The 20,899-nt window shown below is 42.5% G+C and overlaps 1 protein-coding gene across 1 annotated transcript in view; it reads left to right on the forward strand.

Annotated features, from left to right (window-relative positions):
• itfg1 (integrin alpha FG-GAP repeat containing 1) overlaps positions 1 to 20,899 on the forward strand; it is a 223,170-nt gene that overhangs the window by 150,445 nt on the left and 51,826 nt on the right. Inside the window, exons 13-14 of the mRNA XM_034201274.1 lie at positions 14,871 to 14,914; positions 18,215 to 18,293. Of these exons, the coding sequence (XP_034057165.1) occupies positions 14,871 to 14,914; positions 18,215 to 18,293 (123 nt within the window). The remainder of the gene's footprint in view (positions 1 to 14,870; positions 14,915 to 18,214; positions 18,294 to 20,899) is intronic.

Genomic DNA, 20,899 nt, shown 5'->3' on the forward strand with positions numbered 1-20,899 from the left:
TTTGAATTAAAATGATCTACTAGCTCATTTACTGAGATGTTAGCAGGGGCAAGTGTTCAGCTGAAGGGCCACATATTCAAAAGAAGCAAAGTTCCCATAAGATGTCTTCCTGCATTGAAGGGAATCATTGAACAAAATAGCAACTCCACCTCCTTTCTTATGCATTATTTCCTGACTCATAAAACTAAAGTTGGGAGGGGTTGATTCGATAAGAACAGCTGCACTGGTCTTTTGTTCAATCCAAGTTTCCGTTAAAAACATAAAATCGAGATTGTGCTCAGTGATAAATTCATTGATTAAAAACGTTTTTCCTGCCAAAGATCTGACATTTAATAAAGCTAGTTTAAGTTAGTTAAACACACTATCAGTCAGATGTTTTCTGACAAGCTGTGGCTGACATGGAATCACTGCTAAATTTGATAAACTCACACAAACGTTTGAGCGCTTCCTGTTTCTAAGCTGATTCACCGCTCTCAATCTATTACATATCAACACAGATATCGGCAAAGCTACTGGCAGGCAGGGCCCCGGCATGTCCTGGAAAGAGTTGAGAGTGCCATACGCCCTTGAGCAGGCCCGGACTGGCCATCGGGAGGACCGGGAGGTTTCCCGATGGCCTGGCCTGTTAAGTGGCCTGCTGGCCTGAGGATTTATTTGTTTACGTATGTATTGTGAACGCAACGCTGCGTAAATGTGGATCTGACTCTGCCTCACAGAGGGTGACTGGCTGTCTACATGATGTGGCCTGCCGACATGGCCACTTTCATACAGATCATACTAATGCCCTCGATTGGTCTCTGTGTGTCATTCAAGCTCGGGAGGGTGTGTGTTATAGGCCCAATCCCAAACCACTCCCCCGACCCTACCCCTCCGTGACGGAGTGAACTCCGTCTGTAGCTACACTCGCAGCTCAACGAGGCTCCCTCCTGTCAGATGGAGGGAGTAAATACAGCAGCAAGCTTTGGGACGGCCTCCCCTCTCTCCGGCAGAAACAGGAAATGCCGTAACTGTATGTAACAACGGTTTCAAATCAGCATCTCTTAGTCAAAAAGTTTAAATGAATAACTCAAATAAAACTCCAAACATCTTTCATTGTGTTTCAAAGCTCTTTTAGTTGTAAACCTGATGTTTATAAGCTTCTTAGTTTTTGCAACGGTCTGTAAATATACACAACTTTATAATAAAATGCACACATTTACCTTTTTCTAGACTAAACACAGGTATGATCCTAAGTTAAAAACATATGAGGTTATTATGAGGTTGTTAACATCGCAGTTTATCAGTGGATGTTTGCTGGAACTACTTGTAAACAGCGTGTTTACTGACGGACACACACAGCCAGGGCCATATCCAGGATTTCCTAAATACTGAGGTCCAAACATGTTAGGGGGGTTCGGGGGATACCTCCGAGATTTTTGGGATTTTCATGATCTAGTTAGGTGCTTTTTAAGTCCTGTGGGGGGTCACACATTGGATAATATATTGATTTCAAACCATGTCAGTGGGCTGCAGCATAAATTATTTTTGAAAGTGTAATACATAAGAATCAGTTGATTGTTACTATTAATGATCTGGACATGCAGAAGGACCTGCACCCTCTCTTCCATCTTCTTTAGTCTCTCTGTCTTCTTCCTGTTCATTACTCTCTCTGTCCTCTACTCTTTCTCTTTGTTCAATCTCTCCCTCGTTGTTCACTTTTTGCTCCTCCTCACTTGTCGCTCCTGCCAGTGAATTAAAAGCAATTCAGCCATTTAGTTCATTTCACTTGTTTGTTTGCATTTTTTTTAAATTTAAATCTGTTTTGTTTGATTCTCAAAAGAGAACAAAGATGTAAGCAAATGGTGTTTTATTATGAAATCATAACTGCAATAGATGTATGTTGTTTTAAAATTATGCCTATTGTAAATGAAGACTATTGTTATAGATAAATAGATAGATAGATGGGGTTATTAAGCCTACATTCTTCTGTCCGACTGTACCTGCAGTTCCTCCCTGACTTCCATCACTTTCTCTCTCTCTCTTTCTTTCTGCCTTTCCTGTCTCTTCCTTACCAAAGCTGAGCTTCGACTGACGTAGTCTTTTCATTAAATCTGAGTCAGTGTAAAAAGAAAACAATACAATGTTATATCTCCAATGTTTTACTCAAATTGAAATGAAAGAAAACCATTAAAACGTTTGTTAAAAGGTAATCCTTCTGACATTGGATGAATGTAATTAACTGTAGCTCTCTAGCTAGTTTATTCACGCAATTTAAACCAAAGTTTAGTCTATAGCTGCAATATTAGTTAGTGTGCATGTTGTCGGACGTCCACTGACTAACGTAGAGCGTTCACACAGGATCTGCTGGTCATAAGATGTCCTGATGAACAGAAACACAAGCAGCCCGCTGGACTCAGATCTCTAAATACCTCATCACTCCTCCGCCGCTCCGGTTCAAGTTCGGGCTGCGGTGATTTGTTGATACATGTCGTCTTCTTCTGTTTGCTTTAATCGAGGCTACGTAGTTATGCAGTGCCCCCATCGTCAGTAAATGGAAGTACTACAAAGAACCCAGTTTAGTGCAATTATTTCACAAGTTTTGTTATATACACAGCTCGACAAATATTACCGAGGTCCGGACCTCGGTGACCTCAATGGTAGATACGGCCATACACACAGCGTGACTCCGGTCAGGTAGAGACCGGTCTCAAGTCAGCACCGCTGCAGACTCGCTGTTTGAGGGCTTGATAGCCCACTCCCCCTCCACACCAAGCCCCAAGAAAGTGCGCCGGACTCACATGAAAATATTCGTGGTGGCCAAACGGCGGTACTACACTTCCGTTTGGTTGCCAGGCCCGGAAACACTTTTTCCCATTGACTTACATGGGGAAAGAGTGGTCTGTAAATCGTTGGATAATTTTTTTTAAACTAAATAAACAACCCAGTATGAACACTTGTATAGCCCTTATTAAAAACATTTGTTCCTCAAGTTGTACAAATGTGCTAATAATGTTATTCTGAGAGTTATTTCCCTCTGCATTATGAACGCGCATCTAACCCACGGGACCGCGCAGCCCGGCACGTTCATGTTACGTGTTCAGCATGGTCCCGACCAATCAGAGCACACTGTGCTCACAGGGAGGGTGGGGGCTGGAGCTATTGGAGCTACAACGAGCCGTTAAAGGCAGAGAGTGAAATTCAGTGAATACACGTAGTTTACAGAGATGCTGTTTGAGAAACCAATGTGAGTTGCGTTTATCTTTACCCATGGATGCACAATAAGAACGGACCCATATCGTCTTACTGCCAGCCCACGGAGCTGTAATAATGGATATATTGCACATGTTTGCTGTAATTCATTATTATAGCCTACTACATGGGCTATATGATTAAATATTGTACCGTAAATGTTGTATTAAAAAAGTTAATATTACCGATAGATTAACGTCCCTGTAGCTTCTTATTGCACTAAGAAGCTTATATATACAGTGCAATAATTATGTCATGCTAAATGAAGCTCTGTTGCTTGGATATCACTGTTACAGCGTAATATAAGTACATAACGTTAACGATTTATGTGCACATTAGCATAATTACTAGCTAGCTGCTAACTGCCGCCTCGTTAATAGAAAATCCATCATAATAACAAATCATTACCATGCAGTCATGAACGCGCGGTGCTGTTACGTGTACGCAAATTGACGTGCTTGATGTGAACGAGCATTTTGGTTAAAGTTGCGCATGCGCTATGAGCGCACATACGGGTACTTCTCAGGCATGCCGGGTAATCTGTGACGTTTCGCTCTCTCAAAAGTGCGCCAATGAGCAACTCTCATAGGAATGAATGAGGCCCCGCCTTCCACGCTGTATCCAGTTCTTATTATACATCCATGCTCCACACTCGTTGCTTTGGAACAGCCCTCAATATGGCGGACCCTCCGCGTGAACGCGCAAACGGAGGGGTAGGGTGTAGGGGGCGGTTTGGGAATGGGCCATAGTGATGAGTCGGTCGCGAACGACAGCCGGCTCTTTTAAGTGAACGACGGGAGCCGGCTCGCGCCTGAGAACGAGCCGTTTTTATTTTTTAATAAGTTAAGTAATACAAGACAGAATTATATGATGATCTCCGCGCTACAGCTGCTCCGTGCATGCATGCAGTGACATGGATTAGAGACTGTTAGATGCTGCTGTTTTGACCATTGCAATATATTTATTTTCACTATGTTATTTATTTATGATTATCCTTGGGCTCAGCAAAGGTTTGATGTCAGCTGTTGCTGTCAGGGGCGGCGGGTACTGTAGGCTAGGGAAGGCTAAGCCTTCCCAAATATTTGTGTTACTGCATCCTGGTAAAATAAAAATATAGCCTAATGTATAATGTTTGTGTCTTTGACATTAGCGCTGCTATGCAGCCACCTGTGCCCTGTACTACGAAGCCAGTTCAACAGACCCTGAATATGTTTGAGTTATCTTAACTAACCCTAACAAACGAGATCTCGCTAAGCGGTCCTACGACGCTGGTTATCAACTCGCTAAATCAAACCAGGATTTCTCTCTCCAGCTGAGAGCGCGTTCACGTGAAAGGGGCGGGGTTAGCAACATTTGACCAATCACAAACAGGGACAAGTGTACTGACAGCGCAGCGTCATACTTCATTAATGAAAAGTAAACTAATATTAGACAAATATGAACTTTAAACATCCATGATTTAAACATATTATCCAGGAAACAAGCCACATAGTTGCACCTGCAAGGTAAATCCAGAACAACTGGTTAAAAAATAAATAAACTACAGAGTGTCTGAAAGCGTACAACAGATGTATGATATCACTCTCCCATCTAAGACACGAGGGTATCTGACTTTAATTACATTTGAGTTGAGTGTTTCGTCAACCCAATGTGTTGCTTAAAATAATACTTCTGCATACAGTATGTGAGTGTGACACTGTAAGTGTTGCACGGCCAGATACGGCTCGAGAAGCTGACTCAGATAAGGAAATATGATGTATTATGATCAATGATCTGATTGATGATGTGATATGAATGATAAGTGCCTGGTGTGCGACACGTCGGCGTCTTCTCTGCATATGGCAGTTTAAACCGTATTTCCTTTATCCTGTAATATGACTTGATAGATTTAAACTCCGCACACTGAGCTCTGATTGGTCAGCAGGCGGCGCTTTCACTGAGTTGATCTCTTTTCTATAGACACCGGAGGCGGCCGGGTAGCGTCAGGTAAAAAAAAAAAAATTATTAAGTTATTTAGCCTTCCCAAACCTGAGCCTCACGCGCCGCCTATGGTTGCTGTCTTTTTTTCTATAGTTAATAGTTACTGAAATAGAGCCCTGCTGTTTTGTCAGGGCCTTTTCTTTAAATATAATTTTAAAATTTCGATACAGTAGCCCCTTTTTTTAAATGTCTATGCTTAATTTTTTACCTGTGTTGCTATCTGCTTTGTGTAGCGTGTCTACAAGCAAGTCAGTGCATGCATTGGGTGGTATCAGAGAGTTACACGGGTCTGTAAATGCAATGAAAACATTTGGCCACAGCAAATCATTTATATTAAACATGTCATTTTTACTTTTAAATACTTCAGTACAAAGGATGTATTGAATAATTTAAGTGATATATGTGTACACATATAAATCATTAGTCAAAACAGGGCTACATTTGATTGAATTATAAAAAGGTATAATATGTGGTAAACTGAAGAGCCGTTTGAGAGCCGAAAGAGCCGGCTCTTCTTGGTGAGCCGAGCGGCCGAGCCAAATGATCCGGCTCACCAAGAAGAGCCGGAATTCCCATCACTTGTTAGTGTATGTGTGGCGCGAGTTAAAGCGCGCGCACCGGTTACGTGTATTGTTGTTGTTAGCATCTGGTGCTAGCTAGCTGCGCTAACGGATATCATGAGCTGTCAACAAGGTGGAGGAGAGTCCTCTCCTGTCAGACTGAGAGACTGATAACTACAGCTCAGGTGAGGTAAAGGACTCTGAGTGTTTAGATAGTTAACTTAGTCTAAGTTTTCTCAGTGGGTCTCAAACGGTTTGGTCACCATTCATGTAAACACATATTTCCATTTGAGGGGCGGAGTGATTAGTAAAATATGCATGAATAATAAAAAAAAAACGTTAACTAGGTGAAAAAAGATAAGATAAACTATTAAAACTTGTTGAGAGCTAAAACTAGTCTTTGCTTCTGCCTCAAAGAGGAGCAGGGGGGAGAGGAGAGAGACAGGTGAGGCTGGTTCAGGAGCCCACACAACTATAAATGAACCAAAAACAAATAAATAAACAAGTTTCAATGTTTCTTCATATTGGATATGGTATGTTATTGGTTATGGCTATGTTTTTATGATTTTATGATTATTTAAATGTATACAGTTCTGTTTCATATGGGTGTAGTCTCTTTATTTCCCCCTCAAAATGCACCAGACTGATGCATTTAAGTCCAACATTTTAAAACAAATCGTACCGGGGGAGCATACCCCCGGACCCCCCTATAGGATTTGAGGTCCACCCCTACTTAAAATATGTTCACATAGGTTCCTAAATAGATTTGCAATTTTTTTTAAATAGTAACCCATGTCCATATGTTTATTTTTGGGTAGTATATTTAGAGGGCTATCACTATGGGCAGCAACGCTGTAAAAATTGACAAATAAATCCAGCAAAATGGCACAAAAAACTGGTGGTGGCCTGGCTGGGTGTATAATTCCCGGCCTGACTTATTGTCCCAGTCCGGCCCTGCCCTTGAGCCTGGACCCAGCACATATCAGTTAGAGTTTGCTGCGTTTTGTACACACACATTCTTATCAGGCTTCGGAGACCGCAGATGCTGTCTTTGAAGGGGAGGGAGGTGGTTGACGTAGGCACGGCAGAGTCCTGCATCGGGTTGGGTACGTGACCCACAAAGAAAGTGATTCGCGGGTGGTATTTTTTCAAACGCTTTTTTCCGGGTTCGGTTCTGGGTAAAACAAAGATGATACGGGTCGGGTCGCGGGTGTTGCATAATAAATATATTAAAATAATAATAATTGAGTTTAATGTTTAAATCCTCAGACCTCTCCCCCGCGGGGACCGCGCATAATCATAACCTCTGCAGCGCATCAATCTCCTGCTGAGCGTGCCACATTCGAAATGGCTGAGGTGAAGGTGGAGCTCGGAGAATACAGCATTGTCAATAACACTTCCTCAAGAGCGAAATCCAACATCTGGGAGGCTTTTGGTGTCATCCTAGATGAAGAAAATAACCAACAACCCACGCTTTTTGAGCCAAATATGCAACTTCATGTGTTAATAATTGCACGTTTTCACTGCTCATAGGATATGCGGGTTCGGGTCGGTTTGCAGATCTTGTGCCGTCGGGTTGGTTTGCGGAACTAATTGGCAATATGTGCGGGTGGCGGGGCGGGTTCTGTATTGCACGTCGAGGGGGCGGGAGCTGAAAATGAAAATCAGACCCGTACAGGACTCTGAGGCATGGTGATGAAGACGGGGGAGATGGTGCGCGTCTCTGCTTCGGTGATTGTGGTGGGCGTCGTTGAGGGGTTGGGGTAAAGGACATGCTGCCAACCCTGTGTATCGCCTTCATGCGGTCATTGAACTCCAGGAAGGACTTGGTGCCAACCCTCTGTATCTCCTTCATGTGGTCATCAAACTCCAGGAGGGTGGGCGAGGGTGAAAGGGTAAAGAGTAGAGACAGCTGGGGGGTGAAGGGCAGTGGAGACTCCCCATTTGTCTCATAGGTTTCCCATAATCAAGACATTCCTCAGGCGGGTGCAGTGATACTTCTTCAAAGTTTTCTGCGCGATGTGTTGTGTTTTTCTCTTGTTTTGATTCCTCTTGTTGCTTGTCCTTGGCAGAGGGAACAGATTGATAACGCAGGCAGTTGAATATTTTAGAGATAAACAATTTCACTCCTGACTTGTTCAGGCAAACTCCATCTGCCTTAAAAAGATGTCTGCGGTCCCAGAAAAAGTTAAAATTGTCAATAAAATTGACAGAATGGTCAGTACAGACAGTTGAATCTCTCCACTCCTCTTCTGACTGGCGGTAGAAGGCCACTGATGAACAACAGATATTTAAAGTCTTCTTTCAGCACTTCTGACTGTTGTTTCACAACATCATTTGTTCGAATGTGCAGTACCACATTTTTCACAGTCGGATGTTCAGCCCCAATATGCAGGATCTTCTCAGCCAAGTCAGAGTTCATATCCGTGGGAAAACAGAGTACTTTGGTGTTGTTCTTACTACACAGACTTTTTACATCTCTTACAGCAGAGTCCCCCACAATCAGAGTTTCAGGCCCAGTCGTTAGCTTTCCCTCTAGCCTTTTACTTTTGGAGTAGCTATTGGTCCTTACCCTGCTGTGTGAAGAGGACAGGTTATCCAGGTCATCAGAAAGAGATCTCCGGTTCTGGGTCAGCGGAGTGTATCTGCTCTGGATTGGCACACTTGGTGGTTTAGGAGGATTGTTTGTAGTTCTCCCTTTAGCAGCTGTCCACTGCTGTTTCCTAGTATGAATAGGGATTGAAGAGGCGCTCTTCCTGGGTGATAACAATGCAGGCCAGCCGGTAGCATCACAGATTTCAGAGCGCTGGGCTCCCAAATCCCATGAAAATGATTTACTCTTAGGCTTTGCACCCAGAGAGTTCCAGGGAGGACTACCACTTGTAGATGTATTACCCAGTACACAGCCCTCCTGTTCCTTGGAATCCTTGTAGCTGCTAACTAGCTGTGAGTTAGCATGCCTTTGTCCATTCTTTTTGCAACACTGGTAAAGTGGTGTCATTCCAACATAGTCCATTCACTTCCACGTTAACTTCCAACGTTGCATTTTCATTTCCAACACGGCCATCTTCTGTAGAAGTTTGTGGAAGTCATCTGTAGTGAATGGAGGCATTTTGCTGCTAACTAGCTTAAGCTAAATAGCATGCAGTACCAGGCTTTAGCTGTTGCTATGCCACGCTACTGTAAGACTGAGGTTGTCGTAAAAATATTGAAATATGACTGAAACCCTCCATCTATTTACGAAGAATAACTGTCCCAGTGATAAGTTAATGTCCAGGAGCCGCTGCTCAAAGTTTTCAGAAAAGAAAAATAGGAAAATCAGCATAAAAAAATAGTAAGCAGAGGCAAGAGCAAGCAGAAAAGCATCTGCACTGTAAGAAAGCAGGAAGCACACACTAATTCCCACAGAGGCAGAGGCTATCTACCTCCTGAGCCACCGTGTGTGAGTGTTCGTTGCATGAACTTGTCATCAAATCAACTTCAAACGTAGTTCATTGAATGAGCAGTTCTGGAGAATGCTGCAAGCTGCCACACCACAGTTCTCGCTGGAAACAACACTTTAGTTGGCCCACCTGCGTACTCTGAACGTCCACGACTTCCGCAACACTGCAGGTTGCAATACCGTCAGCAAAGCAATTGGCCTGTTCCAAGCCTTTCACTATTCCTATAAATACTGCATGAGGCATGACTAAAAGAACCATGGTGACGACTGAATGTGGAAATGTCGAGAAAACAATTAAAGAGCTATTAAATGAACGGACGCTTTGTGATGATGTAATAGACAGACTTTACATAACTGAAAATCCTTCCATCAATTGCTAACTTTTGTTCTGATGGGTCGTTGAGGCTATGGACATTTTTGTGATAAATTGTTTGTGGCCAATTAGTGCCACTCTGATACTGAGGCTTCGTCCACCCACTGCCTGTACGATTGATGGAGCCATTATGGTGGAAAATAAGTATTTGGTCAATAACAAAAGTTCATCTCAATACTTTGTTATATACCCTTTGTTGGCAATGACAGAGGTCAAACGTTTTCTGTAAGTCTTCACAAGGTTTTCACACACTGTTGCTGGTATTTTGGCCCATTCCTCTATGCAGATCTCCTCTAGAGCAGTGATGTTTTGGGGCTGTCGCTGGGCAACACGGACTTTCAACTCCCTCCAAAGATTTTCTATGGGGTTGAGATCTGGAGACTGGCTAGGCCACTCCAGGACCTTGAAATGCTTCTTACGAAGCCACTCCTTCGTTGCCCGGGCGGTGTGTTTGGGATCATTGTCATGCTGAAAGACCCAGCCACGTTTCATCTTCAATGCTGATTTTTGCTGATGGAAGGAGGTTGTCACTCAAAATCTTACGATACATGGCCCCATTCATTCTTTCCTTTACACGGATCAGTCGTCCTGGTCCCTTTGCAGAAAAACAGCCCCAAAGCATGATGTTTCCACCCCCATGTTTCACAGTAGGTATGGTGTTCTTTGGATGCAACTCAGCATTTTTTCTCCTCAAAACACGTCTAGTTGAGCAGCAAAGGGAATCCCCTGGGTGGAAGATAAGTGAACCGGAGGAGAGAGACGGGGAGGGGGCGAATGAAGGGAAGGAATGATTGGACAGAAGATGGAAGATATCCAAGTAGATTTGAACAAAACCACTACTGTGAAACAGCAGCATGCGGGACTGTTATTGTGAAGGAGACAATCATAAAGGGCCCAGCAGGGGAGAGAATGGAAGCAGGACAGCTATAAAGAGTGAGAGAAAGAAATCAAAAACGAGAGGGATAAATCAAGAGAGGCGATGAAGAGAAAGATCCAAACCCGCCGACTGAGCAGTGTGGTGTAGCGTTCAGGATCCTAAAGGGCTTCTCCTCCTCATTACAGGTATGTTATAGAGTAACTCCAGTCCCTCTGGGTATACAAAACATACTCCGCATAATGGACCGCATCTTTAGGCATTCATTAATTCACTTTGTAAAAGGAATGGGCGAGGATGAGGGGGAAAAGAGATCACATTTATTTGCCTAGGAAAAAGGAGTGTGTGCTGGAAAGGGGGACAACAAAGAGCTTGTCTGAGCGACTGTTCTCCTGCACACTACAGCTTCAGAGTTGCAGGCCGACCCATCTACAATTCTAATCAGCTGCTTGACGAAGATCTTGGTATACCACACGGGAAAGGGGGGGGAAAGAAAGCTCCCTGTCGTGCCTGATATTCAGTGTGACAAGTGAGAGGAGAGAAAGCAGAGATGGAGATGGATGTGGAGATAGTGGAAGTGAAGAATGCTGACATTTGAAGAAGTGTAGTGAGGAAATGTTGATGACGAATAGATTAAAAACATCAACCCAATCAATAATTTACAATATTAATATAACGCTGGCTTGTCGTATGACGGGAGGCACATATATGCTACGTCCAGAGTCACTCATACTGTACGTCCTCTACTCTCAGGCTTGTCAAACAGATATGTTTGAATTTTAATGTAAAGGGTTTTAATGTAAAGGGTTGCTATACTCCTTTTTTCAAGTGGGGAGGTTTGCTGAACCTTTTTCAATTCTCCCTACATTATAACCAGGATATGGAATCTATCTGCCATAAAGAGACAATTTCTCTTCTTTACTTTAATCACTAGATGGGACGAGGAAAAGAGCTTTCTCTCACTGCCACTTTACTGCCAAATCTTGCCTCTAGTGCCTCAGTATTCTGTCGTATTCATTGTGCCAAAATTGGACTCTTTCTAATATGAGGGCTACAAAATATGCATCTTAAAAAGTAACTGCTATAACACTTTGTTAGTAACACTTAATGCTAATTTTCAGTTTCGTACTAAGGCTTTCAGTCTCTACTAGTTTTTTTAAGATTATGTTTTTGGACACCAGTGGCTTTTTTAAAGAGAGAGAGAGTTGAAAGAGGGAGACAGAGGGGATTAACCGCGTAAATTATAACCGATCGGATTTGATTATTAAAGGGGCCCTATTATGCTCACTTACAGGGCTCATATCTGTATGTAGTGTCTCTACTGGGACATGTCTCCATGCTTAAATGTTCAAAAAGCTCTTTATTTTTCTCATACTGCCTGTGCTGCAGCATCTCTTTTCACCCTCTGTCTGAAACCAGAGCCCAGTCTGCTCTGATTGGTTAGCTGGCTGGCTATGTTGTGATTGGTCAACTCCCGCCTCTGGAGGAAACTTTGGGATTTTAGCCTTGAGGAATGAGTTGAGATCATGGATGTATAATAAGAACTGGATACAGCGTGGAAGGCGGGGCCTCATTCATTCCTATGAGAGTTGCTCATTAGCGCATGATGATAAAATGGCCCAACTTTTGTGAGAGCGAAACGTCACAGATTACCCAGCATGCCTGAGAAGTACCCGTATGAGCGCTCATAGCGCATTCGCAACTTTAACAATGCCCCCCAAAATGCTCGTTCACATCAAGCACGCCAATTTGCATACACGTAACAGCACCGCACGTTCATGACAGCATGGTACTGGATTGTTATTATGATGGATTTGATATTAACGAGGCGGCAGTTAGCAGCTAGCTAGTAATTATGCTAATTTACACATCAATCGTTATGTACTTTTATATTACGCTGTAACAGGATCTAGTGATATCCAAGCAACAGAGCTTCATTTAGCATGAAAGAATTATTGCACTGTATGTACAGTGGGGCAAAAAAGTATTTAGTCAGCCACCAATTGTGCAAGTTCTCCCACTTAAAAAGATGAGAGAGGCCTGTAATTGGCATCCTAGGTATACCTCAACTATGAGAGACAAAATGAGAAAAAAAAATCCAGAAACTCACATTGTCTGATTTTTAAAGAATTTATTTGCAAATTATGGTGGAAAATAAGTATTTGGTCAATAACAAAAGTTCATCTCAATACTTTGTTATATACCCTTTGTTGGCAATGACAGAGGTCAAACATTTTCTGTAAGTCTTCACAAGGTTTTCACACACTGTTGCTGGTATTTTGGCCCATTCCTCCATGCAGATCTCCTCTAGAGCAGTGATGTTTTGGGCTGTCGCTGGGCAACACGGACTTTCAACTCCCTCCAAAGATTTTCTATGGGGTTGAGATCTGGAGACTGGCTAGGCCACTCCAGGACCTTGAAATGCTTCTTACGAAGCCACTCCTTCGTTGCCCGGGCGGTGTGTTTGGGATCATTGTCATGCTGAAAGACCCAGCCACGTTTCATCTTCAATGCTGATTTTTGCTGATGGAAGGAGGTTGTCACTCAAAATCTCACGATACATGGCCCCATTCATTCTTTCCTTTACACGGATCAGTCGTCCTGGTCCCTTTGCAGAAAAACAGCCCCAAAGCATGATGTTTCCACCCCCATGTTTCACAGTAGGTATGGTGTTCTTTGGATGCAACTCAGCATTCTTTCTCCTCCAAACACGCCTAGTTGAGTTTTTAACAAAAAGTTCTATTTGGGTTTCATCAGACCATATGACATTCTCCCAATCCTCTTCTGGATCATCTAAATGCTCTCTAGCAAACTTCAGACGGGCCTGGACATGTACTGGCTTAAGCAGGGGGACACGTCTGGCACTGCAGGATTTGAGTCCCTGGCGGCGTAGTGTGTTACTGATGGTAGCCTTTGTTACTTTGGTCCCAGCTCTCTGCAGGTCATTGACTAGGTCCCCCCGTGTGGTTCTGGGATTTTTGCTCACCGTTCTTGTGATCCTTTTGACCCCACGGGGTGAGATCTTGCGTGGAGCCCCAGATCGAGGGAGATTATCAATGGTCTTGTACGTCTTCCATTTTCTAATAATTGCTCCCACAGTTGATTTCTTCACACCAAGCTGCTTACCTATTGCAGATTCAGTCTTCCCAGCCTGGTGCAGGTCTACAATTGTATTTCTGGTGTCCTTTGACAGCTCTTTGGTCTTGGCCATAGTGGAGTTTGGAGTGTGACTGTTTGAGGTTGTGGACAGGTGTCTTTTATACTGATAACGAGTTCAAACCGGTGCCATTAATACAGTGTTATGGAAATCTGAGACCCAATACTGTGGAGAGTACAAGTCAGAGTGATCAAACAAATAAATGGTGAAACAGACAGAGTTGTCTTTCTGGTTATTTATTTGAAGCTTCAAATACAAAAACGCAATACAAAGTCACAGGTCTCACAGAGTATAGGATAGTCTGCAGGAGTGTGCGCAGTACAATATAGTAGCAAAGCTTATATACAAGAAAGGGCGGGAAGCTCAGAAATCTGTCTTCACACGGTCTCATATTGTTATTAGACACCTGTCCTTGAGCTGTAGATAACGGTTCTCAGAATAGGGAAGTTCTTGTGTGACTTTGTGTGAGTCTCAACCTAGTCTGCCAAATCAGCTCTGTGGCCTTGAAGCGCTTGGGAATAAAAACCCACATTAGAGTATGAGAAGAAAACAGCACATCTCACGAAATGATATAGGTGTTTTACAATGATTTGAGAAGCATTTGGTTTAAGCATATAAGGATATAATAAAAATGTCCACTACAACAGTTAACAAGTGGAGGACAGAGGAGGCTCTTAAAGAAGAAGTTACAGGTCTGTGAGAGCCAGCAATCTTGTTTGTTTGGAGGTGACCAAATACTTATTTTACCGAGGAATTGACCAATTCATTCATTAAAATCCTACAATGTGATTTCCTAGATTCTTTCTCCCCATTCTGTCTCTCATAGTTGAAGTGTACCTAGGATGAAAATTACAGGCCTCTCTCATCTTTTTAAGTGGGAGAACTTGCACAATTGGTGGCTGACTAAATACTTTTTTGCCCCACTGTATATACATTTTATGTTGCCAGTTTATTTATAAGCTTGTCTTGTCTAGTTGTCTGTCTTGTACACATTGACATAGTGCACACAAGAGATGATTGTGTTACATGAAATATAACGTGAATGTGAGGAACATTTAAGAACGATTTTTGTGAATTTGATTTCTTTCAGCCACAGCGAAACTCCTCGTGTAAGAAAAGGATATTTAACTGCTCTGAGTTTGACCCGCTTGATGCATCTTGATGACCCTAAGGCAGATTAGCATCACCATCACTGTGTTGGACATGAAGCACACGCTGAGCAACATGTCTGACTCTGTCATCTCTGTCTTCCTCAGTGCTCAGCGGACTCTGCTCCAACGACTGTCCAGAAGATGTCAAGGTAAGAAATCTTACATTTGTACAGCTTTAAAAAGTATATTGTTTCTTATCTTCGAGTGTCTCCCAGATTGTAATGTCTTGTACCCAATGCACTTATCTTCCCTTGCAAACATCTTTATTTTACTGACTGTAGTCAGCATTTCCTTTTTTAGCAGACAGAGAGCTGGATTATCCTGCTGGCCAAACTTCATGTCTATAGGGAGGATCAACTTTATATTCAGAAAATTAGGGAAGGGGATTTGAAAGGGAGATGTGTTTTTGAGCTCTAAGACAGTATAAGCTCCTTTTTATCTATTTAAGTTGCACATGTTTTACTGCAGCCAGAAAAAATGGAAAGAAAAAATACTAGAGGGGTTTCTAAAATAAATAAGTACATGATTTCCACCTGTCCATACTTTTAACAACTGTGCAAACCGACTGGGTGGGAAGAGAGGAATGTGCAGAGGTAGACAAATAAAAAACTCACAAAACGAACCAATATACGGGCAGTACAGGGGCCGTTTTTGGCATTTTTCAATATATCATTGTGAGATTTATGAACACAAGTTTAAACAATTGCCATGTGGGGCTGTTCTTGAAATCCTGCCCTTGTTAAATATATGTATTGTTTGTTGCTTGTTGTTGTTCAGGTGCTGAGACTGGGTTACTGCTCATAACTTTATTATATTGGGTTTCTGTTCGTAGTCGAATGCTCCGATTCTGGATCATGTATGCATAACAAGGCCACACACTGCTTATTTGAGATACATACACATTTCAAAAGTTAACTTCTGACTTTCACATCAGTCCCAGCTTGGTCTCAAACTCAGTTTCCATCCATCCATCTTCTCCCGCTTATCCGTGGTCGGGTCGCGGGGGTAGCAGTTCCAGCAGAGAGCCCCAAACTTTATTTTCCCTGACCACATCAACCAGCTCTGACTGGGGGATCCCAAGGCGCTCCCAGGCCAGCGAAGAGATATAATCCCTCCACCTGGTTCTAGGTCTACCCCTTGGTCTCTTCCCAGCTGGATGTGCCTGGAACACCTCCCTAGGGAGGCGCCCAGGTGGCATCCTTACTAGGTGCCCGAACCACCTCAACTGGCTCCTTTCGACGCGAAGGAGGAGTGGCTCAACTCTGAGTCCCTCCCGGATGACCGAACTTCTCACCTTATCCCTAAGGGAGACACCAGCCACCCTGCGGAGAAAACCCATCTCGGCCACTTGTATCCGCGATCTCGTTCTTTCGGTCATGACCCATCCTTCATGACCATAGGTGAGGGTAGGAACGAAAATGGCCCGGTAGACAGAGAGCTTTGCCTTCTGGCTCAGCTCCCTTTTCGTCACAACGGTGCGGTAAAGCGACTGCAGTACCGCTCCCGCTGCCCCGATTCTCCGGCCCATCTCACGCTCCAGTTTCAAACTCAGTTTCTGACTCAAAAAGGTGTTCCAATAACAAGAAAACAGCATCAATACATCAATAAAAACAATGATTCAAATACAACAAAACAAACCCAAACAAACTAGATGCCTCCTCTAGAAGAAATGGTCTAATGTTAAATCCCCACAATAAAAACTTGAACAAAAATTAAATATCCATGAATATAGATGGGGACCTGTTGCTTCAGATTCAGGTAAAAGATGCAGGGGAATCAAGGATGGCCATGTTGATTAATTTATTTGATGCCAAATCAATTAATGGGAGTATATTAAGCACGAGTTAACATTTCATAGCACAGCAGCAGAAGTATTTTTATCGTACATCTCAACAATCACAAAGGAAATAGTAGAAAGAAAAATGCAATTAGAGTTACAAAGCATTCTCCCTGGAATGTGCCCTTGCATTTATTTGATTGGACAACACAAATAAAAGCTGGAAGAACTGTTTGAGTGGCAAGTTTTCTACATCTCACAATCTCTGTTAGCTCTCTTTATATTCTAATAAACACGCCAAACAAACTGACAAACTTGTTTTCCTTATTAAACAGAAAAATACCACTTTACACCTTCGGAAGTTAGGTTTCTCTCACCCAACCAAGAAAAGCTTAAATGCCATAAATCATTCAATTAAACTGAAAAAAAAGATATCACCAAAAACGTTGCACCGTTTAAACTATTACAAACTTGGGACTGGTCCAGATAAAGACTTAATTCACTGGGAAAATATGCTGTCTCTTCATGCTCTTTATCTCATTGCCTCTATCTGCATGATGCAACAGCTTGTTCCCGCTTGTCAGAGGCAGACCATTACTAAGCTTCATAAAATGTCAAACAACACCCAAAAAAAACACAACAGGGAAGTACTCAGACAATCACTAATCTACTCGTCCAAACGCCCAATTCTAACTATTCTAAAATCGCTAGAGATGGATGGATGACCCATACATGACACACGGCTTGGGGCTGCAAGGTTTTGCATGGAAAACATACCGTTAGCTAAAACTAAAATGCTATTTTGGAGTCAAATGAAGCCATCTCTTTTTGGAGCCATTACCTTTAAGCTCCTTTATTCCTCCCAAACATCTCTTCTGTCAGATGATCATGTGTACTGTAGGTGGAGAAATCTGACAAATGCAGCAGCCAGTAGCATCTCTCCTTATATAACCTTTCACCAGTGGAAAGCTTCGACATCAACAAGAGGCGGCTGGTATTAGACTTGTTTTGGTTTCTGTCTGTCTACTCTTCCACCCGCTTGTTGTCTAACTGAAAGGTATGATGAATGCAGTAGACGCTGGAAGCTCGCGGCTGTTTCTCCTCCTCTCCCATCCATCACCCCCCTCTATCTTTTCATTTCACTTCTTAGTCACACCTCTCTTCCTCTTCAGCTTTGTTTGAGCACACTACTCTGTGGCATTTACATCCCTCTCTCTGTTTCTTTTTCTGACCTCATTTCTATTCCTTCCTCACCCGGCCGCCGAGTGTCACAGCAGAAATGGCCTAGTCTCTCTTTGCAGTGCGTGCGTAACAAGCCGGGTTTAGCTGATGTAAAGTGAAGCATGGCTCTACAGATCTCTTCATTAGTCGTCATAATAAAGAGATAAGACAAGCCCTCTGCAAACAGCTGTCATTAATGCTATGCAATTAGAACCAGCTGGGTCAGACATGTTCCATGTCACCTAGTGAAATTAAACAAAAACTGCTCAAGGTTACTTTGGTAAAAAGACGCTAACATGCTCCCTTTCTGTATTCCTCTCTTCCACCCCTCCCTGTTTGTTTCCCCCTGTCCTCTTTCACCCTCTCTGATAGACAGCTCGTGCGAAATAAATCTGTCAAAATGTCAAAAGAATCTTTGTTTTTATTCATGTTTGCCTGTGTGTTTTTGCAGCCTTATGGTGTTAACCAGCCCGGTCCCTACGTCAGTTACACCACAACGGACTCCAACGGCAACTTGAAAAATGCCTCAGGTAACAACTATCTTTTTCTTTTTTTGTGCATTTTAAGATTGGTTACAGGGCATACATAACAAAATGAGATACATTAAAAAGTCAAATACTCAAATACAAAATAAGTAACGTCCACAAATCAGAAAAAGAAAACCTGAGAAACATAAAAATAACGACTTTCTAATATTATTTGTAAGATATCTTTCCACGGGGAGCTTTCGCTTCTTATGTCAAACGACCCACTTCAGCGACAGAATAGCCAAAGAAGCGTTTATCTTTCTCAGAAAATGTCACTGCCTGAGCTTTTGTATGGCCACGTCAGATGTATTAATAACTTGACCTCCTAACAATGACAGCTGTCCTTAGTCTGGCTCAACACCACAGAGTTTGTTTGGGAGCATTTTTCACAAAAACAGAGAATGAGGAGTGGTGTATTGATCTTATATGCTTGGTTTCTTTTTCTATATATATGAGAAAATAAACTCTGCTCGAAGAGAAAGGCTGAGGCATAAAGGGCAGCTAAATCAAAGGCACAAAGACTGAACAAAGGATACATCAGATATATGGCTGTAATGTTTGATCCATGACACTTCTGGATCGTGAATGCTATGTTTAAACGTACTCTTTCCACATGTTATATCCCTGTGTAAATCAAGGTTTAGAATACATTTATACTTGTATAATTATGAAATACATTTAAATGTTCCTTTTTTACCCAAAAATATTCAACTGTTGCTTGTCCGGATTCATTTTCATCCAAGTCTTCCAATATTATCAATCAAATGCATCAGTTCTGCTTTGGGATACTGTTTAGAGCGTTGCAGAAAAAACTTTAAAACCAAAACCTTTTCCATGTATCATTCTAGAAATAATTAGTGTCTTTGTAACAATTTGAAAATGCCACACAACACTCGTAGTTTGCTGTGTTCTTTCAACAAAGTTCACGAGGGACATTGCTGATTGTGTATGGCGCAGTGGACTAGTGCGTTGGTGTTCGGATCAGGGGAGCACAGGTTCAAACCCCACTGCAGTCAGCATGTCGTTGTGTCCCTGGGACACTTTACCCAAATTGCTCCTGTGGGGATTGCCCACAGTATTGAGTATGTAAGTCGCTTTGGATAAAAGCGTCTAACAAGTAACATGTCATGTAATGTGTATGGAACCCTTTAGGATAGGATGATCTAGACTGCTGGAAGTGAATTGCTGTCGCACAAGAACTTGAGTATCTTTTCAAGTTTTCAATCTCAGATAGCAGCACTTCATGTATTCTCATCGGACTACTCCCTTCTGTTATTGTTAACAACTCCTGTCAACATCTGGCTGTGTTCTGTACTGGAATACACAAGGTACCATGCTGTCAGTAGCAGTGAAGACTCTCACATGAATTATGACAAGTACTTCCTTAAAATCAGTTAAAGGCCCTGTGATTCCAGCTGTTTTGAGTGTTATGGTGTCACCTGTATGATTACTAGGTCTTCAAATAATAAACTATGGTTATACTTTTACATTACTTTACATTTTTACAAACTCAAACAGCAAGAATTCTGTAATCACATTAGCTTTCAATGAGCCGAACCATTGTAAGTGCTACTGCATTGGTTTCAAATAAGCCAAATCTTGCCAAAGCCAAAGTGCTACATATGGTATTGAAAGTGTTGTTTTTTTATTTGCCAATTAAGGTGAAGTTGAATCAGGAGGGTTTTCAGTCTGCGGCGGAAGATGTGTAGACTTTCCTGGTCAATGGGGAGCTCCTTCTGTAATTTTGGAGCCAAACACACAGTTGTGTTTTTGTTGTTGGGTACCTGGGTCCTACTCAAGGTGAGGAAGTAGCAAGCTGGAGCGAAGTGCAGCTGCTGGAGTGTATAGTTTAACCATGTTCTTGATGTAGGAAGGACCTGATCCATTCATGGCAATGTAGGCCGGTATCTTGAAGCGGATTCGGGTATCTAATGGTAACCAGTGAAGGGAGCAGAGAAGAGTTGTACTTTGGGAGAACTTGGGTAGATTACATACAAAACGGAAAACAAACCCATTCATGTTATCTTAGGCCCAGGTAAGAGTACAGACTTGGCTGCAAAAGTATCACAAATGGCATTGTCATAGATGTATTATTTTGGAAGGGGGTCAAAGGGGGTTCCAAGCACAGAGTTACAGGGGCACTGGACCCTGTTGGCCCTCCCACTAGAACCGCCCATGGTAGTTTGAAAACCTTTCCGTATACGGCATGCTGGATTAGCTGCAGAGCTCAGATAACACTTGTAGGTTGAACCGCCAGGAGGGAGTTGAACTAGTCAAGGCGTGAGATGACAAGAGCCTGACCCAGAACCTGTGTGGCATTCGAGGTCATTAAGGGACGTATCCTCCTGATGTTACTTGAGACTAATAAGAATGGAACGATATACAGGTAGAGAGACAGATACATAGAAAGATCAGACATTGAGGACAGCAATGCTGGACTGTATTAGCCACACTTATTTGATGTAACATTGTAGGAAGGACGCAGAGCCGGATTAGGACAAGATGCACTGACAGTCAGGGATATATATAGTCTGTCCCTGTGCAGCATAAACCCATTTTGTCAGATCTCATTGTGTCATGGATCTGTTTAAGTGTGCACATATTTTATC

Source organism: Gymnodraco acuticeps, unplaced genomic scaffold, assembly GCF_902827175.1.
Source record: "Gymnodraco acuticeps unplaced genomic scaffold, fGymAcu1.1, whole genome shotgun sequence".
Taxonomy (NCBI): Eukaryota; Metazoa; Chordata; class Actinopteri; order Perciformes; family Bathydraconidae; genus Gymnodraco; species Gymnodraco acuticeps.